General features: G+C 36.2%; 1 protein-coding gene across 3 annotated transcripts; it reads left to right on the plus strand.

Annotated features, from left to right (window-relative positions):
* The first annotated feature begins 1787 nt into the window (after positions 1-1787).
* On the plus strand, positions 1788-12314 carry LOC147282954 (ankyrin repeat family protein / regulator of chromosome condensation (RCC1) family protein). Of its 3 annotated transcripts, none has more exons than XM_086247114.1 (11): positions 1788-1935; positions 2955-3625; positions 6345-6522; positions 6627-6855; positions 7326-7465; positions 7698-7987; positions 8179-8391; positions 8486-8977; positions 9840-10511; positions 11040-11582; positions 11757-12314. In XM_086247114.1, the coding sequence occupies exons 2-11, from the start codon at positions 3356-3358 to the stop codon at positions 11991-11993; spliced, it is 3264 nt and encodes a 1087-aa protein (XP_086103240.1). In that variant the 5' UTR covers positions 1788-1935; positions 2955-3355; the 3' UTR covers positions 11994-12314. The 3 variants fall into 3 exon arrangements, with proteins under 3 accessions (XP_086103240.1, XP_086103242.1, XP_086103241.1); XM_086247116.1 differs by having other exon boundaries at positions 1813-1935; positions 2996-3625; XM_086247115.1 differs by lacking the exon at positions 1788-1935 and adding an exon at positions 2196-2409.
* The last annotated feature ends 260 nt before the right edge of the window (positions 12315-12574 follow it).

A 12574-nucleotide genomic window follows, 5' to 3' on the forward strand; every position in this document is an offset into this window, starting at 1 on the left:
ACACAGGCCCACACACCCATCACCTCTTTCCCTCTCGTCGAACTCTCTCCTGACCATTTAGTCTCTCAAAAATATCACTTTTTTCCCCAAATTCGAATATAAATCCCTCACCTGTGTTCAACGAGCGAAAAATAGATGATGAGTTTGTGGGCTCGTGTCAAGGGTTAGGTGGACAAGTGTCGCCGTGTCGCTCATTTGGCAGGAAAAGTTTGCTGAGATGGCGCCACGTCGCCAAGTGATCTCGATCAACATAAGCCAAGTTGGCATTTAACTGATCTCTCAACAAATCAATAGACGGAAGTCTATTTTTCAATTTAGATAATAGATCGGGTGTATATTTGAAATATTTTAAAGTTCGTAGACTCCGTTGAAATGACATATATAATTATGTATCTAAATTGAATTTATGCCAATTTTTTTTTTATGCAGGAAATGTTGGGTGGCTGTAAGAAGTTTGTACTTTTGTTGTATGCGTTTGGGTAAATTACAATTTAATACCTCAATTTTACCTCGGATTTCAAGTTAGTACCTCAAGTTTAAAAAGTTGCAATTTCATGCCTCAACTTTCATTTTATTTCAAGTTAATACCTCTGTTAGTTTTGCCGTCAAAAATGCCATTATCTGATGATGTGTCACACCATTAAAATGCTTTATTTCAATTTAGTACCTCAACTTTATCATATTTTTCAAGTTCATACTTTAAGTTCAAAAACTTGCAAATAAATAAATATTTTCCAGTTTTTATCTCAACTTTACCCTAGTATTTTACCCATTAAATCTCTACCAAAATTATCAATCTTATACTCATTTTGAAGCTATAAATCTCCTATTTACAACCATATAAAAATCATGCAAAAATGAGTTATAAAACCCAAGATAATTGGTCATAAAGTAGGCTACCCGAAAGTGCCAAATTTTTCAAACAAATTGACAATTTCAGGTAGCCTAATTTGTGATTACTTCTTTCACGTTTCATAGCTCCTTTTTGAATTATTTCTATATGGTTATAAAGAGTTGATTCATAGCTTCAAAATGAGTATGAAATTGTTGATTTTGGTGAAGATTTGATAGGTCAAAAGTTAAGGTGAAGTTGAGATAAAAACTAGAAAACATTTATTTATTTGCAAGTTTTTTAACTTGCAGTATTAACTTGAAAAATATGGTAAAGTTGAGGTACTAAATTGAAATGAAGCCTTTTAGTGGTATGTCACGTCATCAGATAACGGTCTTTTTGACGGCCAGACTAACAGAGGTATTAACTTGAAACAAAATGAAAGTTGAGGCATGAAATTACAACTTTTTAAACTTAAGGTACTAACTTGAAATTTGAGGTAAAATTAAGATATTAAATTGTAATTTTCTCTATCCATTTTTTGTCGGCAAAAAACAAAAAGGAAAAAGAAGAGCCGTGGATTCTAGATTTTCTAATAACACGTCTGCCCAATGAACCCCACGTGTCAAACCACGGAGGCACTCACCGAACAGACGTGGGCAAAGAACAACCTTTGATTACCGAAATCAAGGTTCAGACTTCAGACCCAACTCGAACACACGTGTCAAATGCAGAGACACTCACGTGAGTCACCGAACAGAACGGGGCCTTGAATCAACTTTGAATCAACGAAATCGGGTTTCAGACCCAACTCTCTGAAGCGCTGACGCCATCTTCACGCTTTGTACGCACACACGCCAATGTTTGTCAAAGTAAATATATGGTCAATTTTTTTTTTCACCGTAGTCGGTTTATTTCAAATCCCCAAAATGCCCTTCTAGTTGTAGACTCGGCTTCACGAAGGCATTATGCCTTTGCTTCTGTGGAGGTATATTCTTGGTTTCGATACTGTCTCTTTGTAACAGAAATCACCACCTATATGTTCCACCACTCTTCTCTGTTTCAATTCTGTGAAAAGTCTCTCTTTCTCTCAGAAAAATCAGGTGATTTATCTTCCTATTTTTCTTTGGTAATTTTTTTACGCTTTTTTTTTGATAATTTCGATGTGATTCCATATAGTTGTTGTGGTATATTTCTTAGTAATTATCGTTGTTTTTGTGATTTTTGTGAGTTTTTGGGAAATGGGTATTGATTATTATCGGATTTGTTGGTTTGTTTGTTTGGGGACCACCATTTTAGGTGGTTAGCTGGTTCAGTGGTCCTTCTTGTTGTTGGAATTGTGGTGCTAGTTTCATATTTCATCTTCTTTTTGGGACTTCATTGATTTTTTTAGGTAGTGGGTATAATTTGCTTTCATGGGTACTGTTCAAATCATGTGTCTTTTTATTTGTCTTTCGATGATACGAGTTGATCTGTGGTTTTGTGGTGAAGCCAATTTTGTGTTAAAGTTGGAATCTTGAGTCAATTGGGTGATACGAGGACTAGTTGGTGGTGTCCTTTGATTTCTCATTCCATTGGTAAGCGGAGAAGTAGGTCTCAGAGATGCATAAGTTTAAGCCAATATCTGCTTTCGTCTTCCATTGCTTAGATTTCAGATTTGGTTTGAGATCAAATTTAGTTAAAAGGCTTCAGACTCAGTTTGAGATTAATTTTAGTTCTTTTCTTAGTACGAGTTGTCCGTGTTTGGGTTTCGTTAGGAGTCTGATTAATATTTACTAAATCGACCTCAGGTTCATTAATTTATGTCTGGGTTTTCAGTTATGCATTTCACTTCGTCATATAACGTGCAAATGCTCAAATATGGTTATTTTATATTTTATACTTCAAGTAGAAGAGCAATGTGGCTTGTGTAAGGTGCTCTTACCAATTGTTATCAACATATGAAAACCAGTCTCTTCTAACTAATTTGTCTAATTTTATTTGTATTTCTAGCATTTTTTAGAACGCTTTTGATAATGAAATGTGCCAGTGGTAAATCATATAGTACAGATAACATGCCTCTTTTTTCAGCATTTTGTGGAATTTCTTGTTATTTATTCCTCTAATTTTAAATTTTTTTCAGTTTGAAGGTATATTTTTCTGACAGAGTAATTACAAATACAGTATGTCACTTCACTTGTCTATTGAATATTTCGCCATGCCCCATGAACTGTGATGGCGGTCTCTGGATGGCTTCTACAAGCGGTTTGTGTTGAACATGAGGATGCTGATGATGATTGTGGGCACCATTTTTTAATTTCATTATCACATCTCTAGGGATATGTCTACTTAATTTTCTCCATAATTGGATTGGAAAATCATCTGTAACATGGAATAGACGAAACCAACTTCAACAAGGGCCTGTGTGCTTGGTTGGCCTGAACTAACATCCTACGGGGTCTTTGAAGAATCTTGCTCTTGAGATTATCTGGTGACAACTAATTAATCATTAAGTAGTGGCAGTCAGCCTTGTGATTTATACTAATGGAAGTTTCACCTCAAGGACACAAGCAGAATTTGCAGACACCTGCTCACAAACATTTTTCGAATGGAACCCGGAAAGATCTGTGGCTTGTTGTGCGAGAAGGATCATTGGCTGATGTGGATTCTGCACTGGCTCTACTGAAGAAGAATGGTGGTAATATTAATTCAAGAAACATTTTTGGTCTCACTCCTCTTCATATTGCAACTTGGAGAAACCACATTCCCATCGTTAGGAGGCTTCTCGCAGCTGGTGCTGACCCAGATGCTAGGGTTTGTTTCTTTTCTGACCATCAAGTTACATCAATGCATTTATGTTGTTGACGTAAGTAATTGTGTTGATCAACGTATTGGAGAAGAGATGATTTAATATAAATGAAAGAAAGGAAAAAAAATACTACAAGACAGAAAGGAAATTAATTAAATTTTGGAGTGTCTTTCAGAATTTAGGAAAGAAATTATTGTTAAAACTAACTCCCGATGATAAACTTCCATAAAATTTGTATTAATGATATTTTTATAATTTGTAAGAAATCTTATTATTAATCATCTTTCAAAGTTGCCTCTGTTGTAAATTATGAGATTTTTTTATAGGAAAATTAATTTTGTGGGAAAAGGCATTACCTTAGTACGCAGAAGTATACAAGAGAAAAAGCAGAAACTTAAAATCTAAAATTTAATGAGGCTAAAGAATCATTGATAGAAGCTAGAGAAAAACAATGCATAATGAATACCGTTAGTAAAGAGTAGAAATAAATATCATTTTAGGTGCAAAGGGGTAGCTTTCCAGATATCAGGACAGCGATGCCCACCAATAACCCCTCCACAATAATGCAGCTGAATAATTGTTTTATATACAACTGCAGTCAAATAGAAAGTGAATGATCACATTCCCTGTTGTGGAGTAGTGCAGAAACAGGTAATGCACTGGCTCTCCAGAACTTCTATACAACAATAATTGTATTTTGTTTTTGAAGATTATGAACAGTTAAAATTTTACCCCAACCTGTCTCCTAAACCAAAAAGAGACTGTTTAAGGAACTTCTGGCTGCCAAATATTCCTCCATGAAAAGTTGTTCGCATCTCCTCCCAGTGATAAAATGATCTGACATCAAACTGTCAGTCCCTAGTGATATCCTAATTCTCATTGTCCATCCAAACTTTAACAGAAAGAAGTAAATCCATAAAAATAGCACTGATTTCTACTTCCAATCTTCCACGCGATGAAGATGAGTGACCACTGAAGACAGCCACTGTCCAGCTCAAACATCTTTACTCAATTCAATAAGAAGTTGGGTAAACACCACCATCAAAGAATGTACTTCTAAAAGCAATCCTTTCCTTAGATTGCTTCCAAATAAACACTGCTTATGGCCCTCAAATCACATAGGAAAATATAAAAGCATAAAAGGACATTTGCATGCAAAACGCTATAAATGCTTATGACTGCTCATGTCCTTTTGGAATGTATGTGTGTGTATGTGTGTGCTATTTATCTACTAATAAGTCTCTGCTGCATTGATTAAAAGAATGAATATACATGTATCTTTCCTGTGCCAATCTGTAATCTGCATGACTTTATCTAGACATCATAATGTTGACCTTAAGTTTTAACCGGATTCTTAGAAAGATACTTATATCATCAATATGTGTACCTTACAAACCATACTAAAAACCAGTCTTTTAGTGGAAGAATAGTGATTGCATTACTAGATAAGCTTGTCATGTGGTGTTTCTCTGTAGTCTTTATAATAGTCTGCAATATGTGTCTATTCTTATATCTCTTCTATAATGCCTTATGGTGGTCGCTGGTCTTTCAACATCCATGAAGATTTTGTTGGTATCACATATCAAACTATAATGCCTAACCCAATTTTAATTTTAGTGGTAAAATGTTAATTTTGGAAGTGGCTAAAAATCTTACATGGAATGGTAATTTATTTGTTGCTCTATAGTAATTTCTTATTAACATTTTGTTTCTTTTTTTCTGGAATAATATTGATATATGATAACTTCTAAATAAACACATTTGTTATTTAGATAAACTTCTAAGTTTTGTGGTTTCTGTTGTCCTTGTTCTACCACACATTTAGATAGTCACACTTGTACGGATCTGGAGTCTACTTTTCTTTTGCCGGTCTGTATAAGTCAAAACATAATGACCTAGAAGATTTGCTTGATTTGAGATTCAGCAGATTTTAGTCAGTTTTTTATGGTAAGTCAATAGTACTACAAGAATTTTTCGTAAGGTGAATCTATATATTAAAGAAGTTGTAAGCTGGTCAGTTCTTGCTGCTGTTTTGTTTCCAATATTAGATTCTCTTTTTAGAATTCCTAATAATTTCTGAATGTTTCTGGGAGAAAGTTGGTAGTGTATATTATATACATTAACATTTTGGTTATTGGTCCTACAGAAAATGTATTAGTTCTGTGATTACTAAGTGCTGAAATAAGATTAAACTTTTATTCCACTTCAAAATTGGTCCAGACCTTCAGTTAAATAAAATGATAAGAGAAATAAAGGAACTGTAGATGAAGAAATACAATGATAACACCCCATGAATAAAATCATTTATCTGACTCAATTTTTGTATTGAGTTGCTAGTAAATTCTAATTCTAAATTATTACCAAGTAAAAAGAAGTTAAAAAAAAAAAAAAAATTAATTTCTGGAAGTACACAAATTTTAAATCATTGTTTGACATATATGCTTCATGTTGAAAGCAGGCGATAATGTTGTGAGATTTTATTTTTTTATTTTGATGGTCTCATGTTTCCGTGAAGACAATAGATTACCAATCATCCCATACAAATTTAAGATATCAGGAGAGAATTATGAATTATTCATTTCTGAAAAAAAAAAAAAAAAAAAAAAAAAAATCTACATTTTGAATGATCTTTTGTATGTTATTCGGATTTTATAATGTGGGGACGTGTTTGTTTGTTTTTTATTTATTTCCCTTTGAATGGGCCATTCATATCATTTATTGCAGGATGGGGAATCAGGATGGAGTAGCCTCCACAGAGCTCTGCATTTTGGCCATCTTGCTGTGGCAAGTATACTTCTGCAGTCTGGTGCTTCTATTACACTGGAGGACTCTAAATCTCGAACACCTGTTGATCTCATTTCTGGGCCTGTCTTGCAAGTTCTTGAAAATGGACACAATTCAGGTATCTACTGCTGCGTTTTGACATGATTTCTGTGGATTATATATTGTTCCAAACTGGATATACTTGTATTTATGGATTAGCTGAATTATTATTGTGGTCTTTAGTAACTACAGAGGTTCTTAGTTGGGGAAGTGGTGCTAACTATCAACTTGGAACTGGAAATGAACACATACAAAAGTTACCATGCAAGGTTGATGCTCTTCATGGTTCGTTAATCAAGCTGGTTTCTGCCGCTAAGTTCCATAGTGTAGCAGTCACTGCTCGAGGAGAAGTCTACACGTGGGGATTTGGAAGAGGAGGACGACTTGGGCATCCTGATTTTGATATACACAGGTATATACATGTATGATACTATGTAGCCTTGATAATTAGACATTAACCTTTGTTGATTTACCATTTCCCTATATTATCTTTAAAGTATGCATTGAAAAGTTTTCTCTGGGAATATTTTGGATAAATTAAATTCCTTTCACATGTCAAATTTGAGTTTTTAATCCTTTCAACCATTATATGTTCAAGCACAGAACGGCACTCATACGCAGTCCTTTTAGAAAATAGAAATGCTGCAAGTAGGATTAGAGTTTCTTAGGGGTCACAACTTTTTATCTTGAACTCATAAAAGCATTGAGATACAAGCAATACAGCTATCTTTGTCTCTAGGTTAATTCTTTGTATGAAATGGAAGTTGAATTTCACCATCTTTCACTTACAAAGATGGCTATGCTCTTGAAAATTTTCATGTTTTAGCTCGCTATGCTTTTTGTGAATCATCAATTAGATACATTTTATGATATTCTTTTCAGCGGCCAAGCTGCAGTTATCACACCTCGTCAGGTGACCTCTGGTCTAGGGTCCCGTCGGGTGAAGGCAGTTGCAGCAGCTAAACATCACACTGTTATTGCTACAGATAGTGGGGAAGTGTTCACCTGGGGATCCAACAGAGGTAATTCATATGGGGGTTTAAATGCATACTGAAATGCCAACTACTGGTCAGAACAGAAACCCAAATTTATTTGTCTATGATCAATGGGTTTGTGTACAATTGGATATATGAGAGAATTTATTTGTTGCCGTCAACCTGTTCTGGGCTTAATAGATGAATTATTTGTGATTAATGCATTTCTGGCATTGAGGGGACTTTGAAAAATTGATTATTTTCACATGATGTTGTGCAGAGGGTCAGCTTGGCTACACTTCTGTGGATACCCAACCCACACCTCGTAGAGTGAGTGCCCTTAGGTCCAGGGTTGTTGCAGTTGCTGCAGCAAACAAGCACACTGCTGTTGTTTCTGATACTGGTGAAGTGTTCACATGGGGCTGCAATAAGGAGGGTCAGCTTGGCTATGGTACATCTAACTCTGCATCTAACTACACTCCAAGAGTTGTTGAATACTTGAAAGGCAAGGTATTTACGGGCGTTGCAGCAGCAAAATATCACACAATCGTCTTAGGAGTTGATGGAGAGGTAATTTTAAGCTGATTCAACAAAATCAACTCCACATAGGCTCCACGTAGGCTCAAATATTAGAATCTCTCTTTCATTCAGTTCAAGATACGTTTAGAACCTATGTTGTTACTTGGGCTTGGTCTTATGGAAACTTCTCCCCACCTATCAGCTTTAGTTGAGCTAACTGCTGCATATATTATATGTGACAGGTATACACTTGGGGTCATCGACTTGTTACGCCAAAGCGTGTTGTAATTGCTAGAAACTTGAAAAAGAGTGGAAATACCACTTTGAAGTTTCATCGCAAGAAACGGCTTCATGTGGTTTCTATAGCTGCAGGGATGGTGCACAGCGTGGCTCTCACAGAGGATGGTGCATTATTTTATTGGGTTTCTTCAGATCCTGATCTTAGATGCCAACAGGTTTTACCTTAGTAAATTAGTGTTCTTTTGATTGTCTTGTATTTTCAAATGACAAATGTTAATCACTCATCTCTATGTTCTTTTGTTTGTATAGCTGTATTCGCTATGTGGAAGAAATATGGTGAACATATCTGCTGGGAAGTACTGGACTGCTGCAGTTACAGCTACAGGTGATGTTTACATGTGGGATGGGAAGAAAGGCAAGGATAAGCCACCAGTTTCAACTCGGTTACATGGCACAAAGCGAGCCACTTCAGTTTCAGTTGGTGAAACACATCTTTTGATTATCGGTTCTCTTTATCATCCTGTCTATCCTTCCAATGTGGTTAAGAACACTCAAAAGCAGAAGTCAAATGTCAGAGATGAGCTAGAAGAGATTGATGATGATCTTATGTTTAATGACATGGAGTCCGATATTCCTTTACCTACTATACAAAATGATGATTCTGGAAAGAGGCCCATACCAAGCTTAAAAAGTCTTTGTGAAAGAGTGGCTGCAGAGAATATAGTAGAGCCACGAAATGCTATACAACTGCTTGAAATTGCTGATTCACTTGTGGCAGATGATCTAAGGAAGTATTGTGAGGTACGTTCCTCGTAGGCTGCTTGTATGTGAACGAAAAATTATGAAATTTAACCTGTTTCGGATTGTACCTGATTTGAATCTGGTTCCAGCTCTTTATAGGTTGTGAATTTTTCTGAGCATGAGAAAGATTCATGCATGCTACTTGGTACTTACCCAACTTTGTGCATGTGCATGTGCGTTGTGTGAACATCCAAGTTCAGCTGCCAGTGTTGTGTAATTATTAATTTATTATTTAACAGTTATCTTGGAATTCATTACACGATCACCTGTCATCTAATTTTTATTATTATTTTTTTTTTCTAATAGAGATACTGCAAGTGTTCATTGACCTCTTTCCTCTTTCTTTGTGATTGGGATGTGGGGTTTGGGGAGAAGGGGTATTGTTGATGGCAAATATGAATCACAGTGGTGTTTGTATTCCTAAAACATTTATCCAAACATTGGGTAACTGAGCTGGTAGCCATTTCTTATTTTCCTGGTGTGAATTGGTCGCTTGGATATCACCACTCTTAGGGCATAATAATAGGCGGTATGTGCTAGGTAATGCTTTCTAGGTGGCTCTAAGGTTTGCTTTGTTAACTCGCCTTAGTTTTGTTTAAAACATTTAAACATTTCTAAGGGTTGCTTTGAATACATTTAACTGGACAGTTTAATTATCAACATTTCCTATAAAACTCGCCTTATTTTTGTTTGGAATATAGAAATGCAGTGTTAGCCAAGTTTATTGTGGTTTGAACACTTACGGAACTACAGATCATTTAGCTTTGCCTCATGCTTCTGTTTCTGTGATTTTTGATTCAATATTTTACGTGTTAATTAATCGGTTTTAGTTATTGAAGCTGTTTATGGTATTTGATTGCAGGAGATTGCCATACGCAACCTTGACTATATTTTTATGGTATCATCACAAGCTATTGCTGGTGCTTCACCAGATATTCTAGCTAACCTTGAAAATTCATTGGACCTGAAGTCATCTGAACCATGGAGTTACCGTCGTCTCCCAACTCCAACAGCGACTTTTCCTGCTATTATTTATAGTGAAGAGGAAGATAGCGAGAGTGAGGTTCAAAGGACGCGTGACAGCCATACAAAGCAATCCCCCTCGAAAAATGAAATACACCAAAGACCAGAATCCTTTCTACATCCCAGAGATGATCCAAATCAAGGTATCTGCAAGCATGTTCGAGCCTTGCGGAAAAAGTTGCAGCAGATTGAGATGCTTGAAGCAAAACAGTCTAATGGGCATCTTCTCGATGACCAGCAAATTTCAAAGCTTCAATCAAGGTCAGCTCTAGAGAGCTCGCTTGCTGAGCTTGGTGTTCCAGTTGAGACACCACAGTTGAAGGCATCATCTTCAGTTCTACCAGATGGAAAGGGGAACAAAAAGGTCGAGCTATCTAGAAAGCAGAGGAAAAAGAACAAACAGATGGCAACACAAGTGGATATAGTGTCTTGTATTCCTGGACCTGAAGTAGAACCAAAACCTGTAAAGGGTTTCTTGAATATTGAAATCTCTCAAACCTCAAAGAATAAGGTTAGCTTCTTAATTTCCTAAATTCATTTACTTATTGAGCTTTGAATTGATTTCAGTAATTGATAGTTGTCTGAATTTTTATTTGTCACCCAATGTTGAGATGATTTTGTTTTTCTCTTGTGAATTTTGAATAGATTAGGAATAGTCTTTTCAAGTTTTTGACAAGAATGATCTGCGTATGTTTAACACCTCCATACTTTTTTGCTGCATTATCCAAATGCAGGATAATGATTTTGACCTTACTCTTCATTAACCTTCGATGCCCTTTCATGCCACCTGGGATGGAAAATGTCTTGATTGAACATCGAGGCGTGCACCCATTTCATAGTCTAATAGCACTTTCATTTGGCTTGATCTTGCCATGCGAACAATTGGAATTTGCCTTTCATAATTTACCAACTATTTATTCATGTCCCTTGCCGTGGTTGTTTAATTGTGTTCTACAACTTATTGGGAACAGAAATTTATAGAATATTCACGCTATTATTCATTTCATTTACTGAATTGTTTGAATACAACGTGTGATAGGAGGAAGATACCATGATTGGAGGAATTGTAACAAGCCAACCCACCAAAGCATCAGCTTTGTGTGCTAAGAAGGAAACTTTAAACTTAACCAAGAATAAGTCTTCATCACCAACAGCTTCCAAGAAGAAGAATAAAAAGGGTGGGCTCTCTATGTTCTTGAGTGGTGCTCTTGATGACGCCCCCAAATATATTGCTCCCCCTCCGCCAACTCCAAAAAGTGAGGGCCCTGCATGGGGTGGGGCTAAATTTTCAAAAGGATTTGCATCTCTTCGTGCAATTCAGGATGAGCAAAGCAAAACCATGGAGAGTCATTCAACTAGGATTCGAGATCACACAGAAGATCCTTTCGATGCCAGAAGTGATGGTAAGATTCTGTTGAGTTCGTTTTTGCCTTCCAAGCCAATACCAGTGGTCTCAATACCGGTGGTCTCAATCCATACTTCACTGGCATCTGATGGAGAAAGAGGTACACCTCCTTGGACTGCTTCAGGAACTCCTCCCCTTCTTTCTCGACCATCTCTTAGAGACATCCAAATGCAGCAGGTATATCAATTGCACCCTTTCTATTTGTTTTTAATTTTAAGACACGTACTGGATGTTCTATGCATGCATTTTGAGTTGGGTTTTGTTGGACACATGCCTATCGTCTTGAGATGGTTGGGCGTTTAAATTTCTTTTTCCTTCCAAATGACAGTTTTCTTGCCTGTCTTTGTTTAGGTCTTAAAGCAGGGAAAGCAACACCAGAGTCTTTCAAACAGTCCAAAGACAAGAACGGCTGGATTCTCAGTCACTAATGGTCAGGGTTCACCATTGGACTCTTCAGGAATGAACCGCTGGTTCAAACCTGAGGTGGATACACCCTCGTCTATTCGCTCGATTCAGATCGAGGAAAAGGCTATGAAGGACCTTAGGCGCATCTACAACAGTGTTAAGATCATCAAGAACCCATCTTGAAAAGGACGTCAGAAATTTCTGTTCGGTAGAAATTGAGGCACTTCTTGGGTTAAATGAGATGCTGTAAATTTGACTGTATAGATTAGCTCAGTACACTTCAACCCTTTAAAATTCATAAAGTGGGAATCTTTTTCTCATATTCCCTTCGTTTACCTTCTGTGCACAATTTTTCCTTCATGTTTTAAATCTTTGCGAGTGGCTTCTAGGTTAGTGAATGACCATCTGGCATTCTAGATTTTAATTTAGGGATTTAACTTAAGCTTAGAGATAAATTGTCCGATATAATGTTAATAATGCATAGTAAGTTTGTATTTCTTTCAATTGGAAGAAATAGAACAAACGATTCATTTGTATAGTGGTTTGAAATAAATTGTACTTCTTTTATGGTGGTTCCAACTAATATTGTCAAAAGCTAAATTAATTTCTTTTCCATTTGATCAATTGAAATGAACCTTGGCAGTTATTTGCGACTATTGTTTTCCCTCATGATTAAGGGTGATATTCCTTATACAATTAAGAGAATACGACTTGAAAACGGTGGCACAATCTGTTAACAGGAAGAAATAGATCAGTTTAGTCTT

This window comes from Dryas octopetala, chromosome 6 (assembly GCF_963921425.1).
Source record: "Dryas octopetala chromosome 6, drDryOcto1.1, whole genome shotgun sequence".
NCBI classification, from domain to species: domain Eukaryota; kingdom Viridiplantae; phylum Streptophyta; class Magnoliopsida; order Rosales; family Rosaceae; genus Dryas; species Dryas octopetala.

Bases quoted from the DNA above. Each gene is read 5' to 3' on its own strand.
- LOC147282954 (XM_086247114.1), top strand. From the start codon at position 3,356: ATGGAAGTTTCACCTCAAGGACACAAGCAGAATTTGCAGACACCTGCT. The intron at 6,523-6,626 runs GTATCTACTGCT...TGTGGTCTTTAG, and splicing joins TGAAAATGGACACAATTCAG to TAACTACAGAGGTTCTTAGT. The intron at 7,466-7,697 runs GTAATTCATATG...GATGTTGTGCAG, and splicing joins CACCTGGGGATCCAACAGAG to AGGGTCAGCTTGGCTACACT.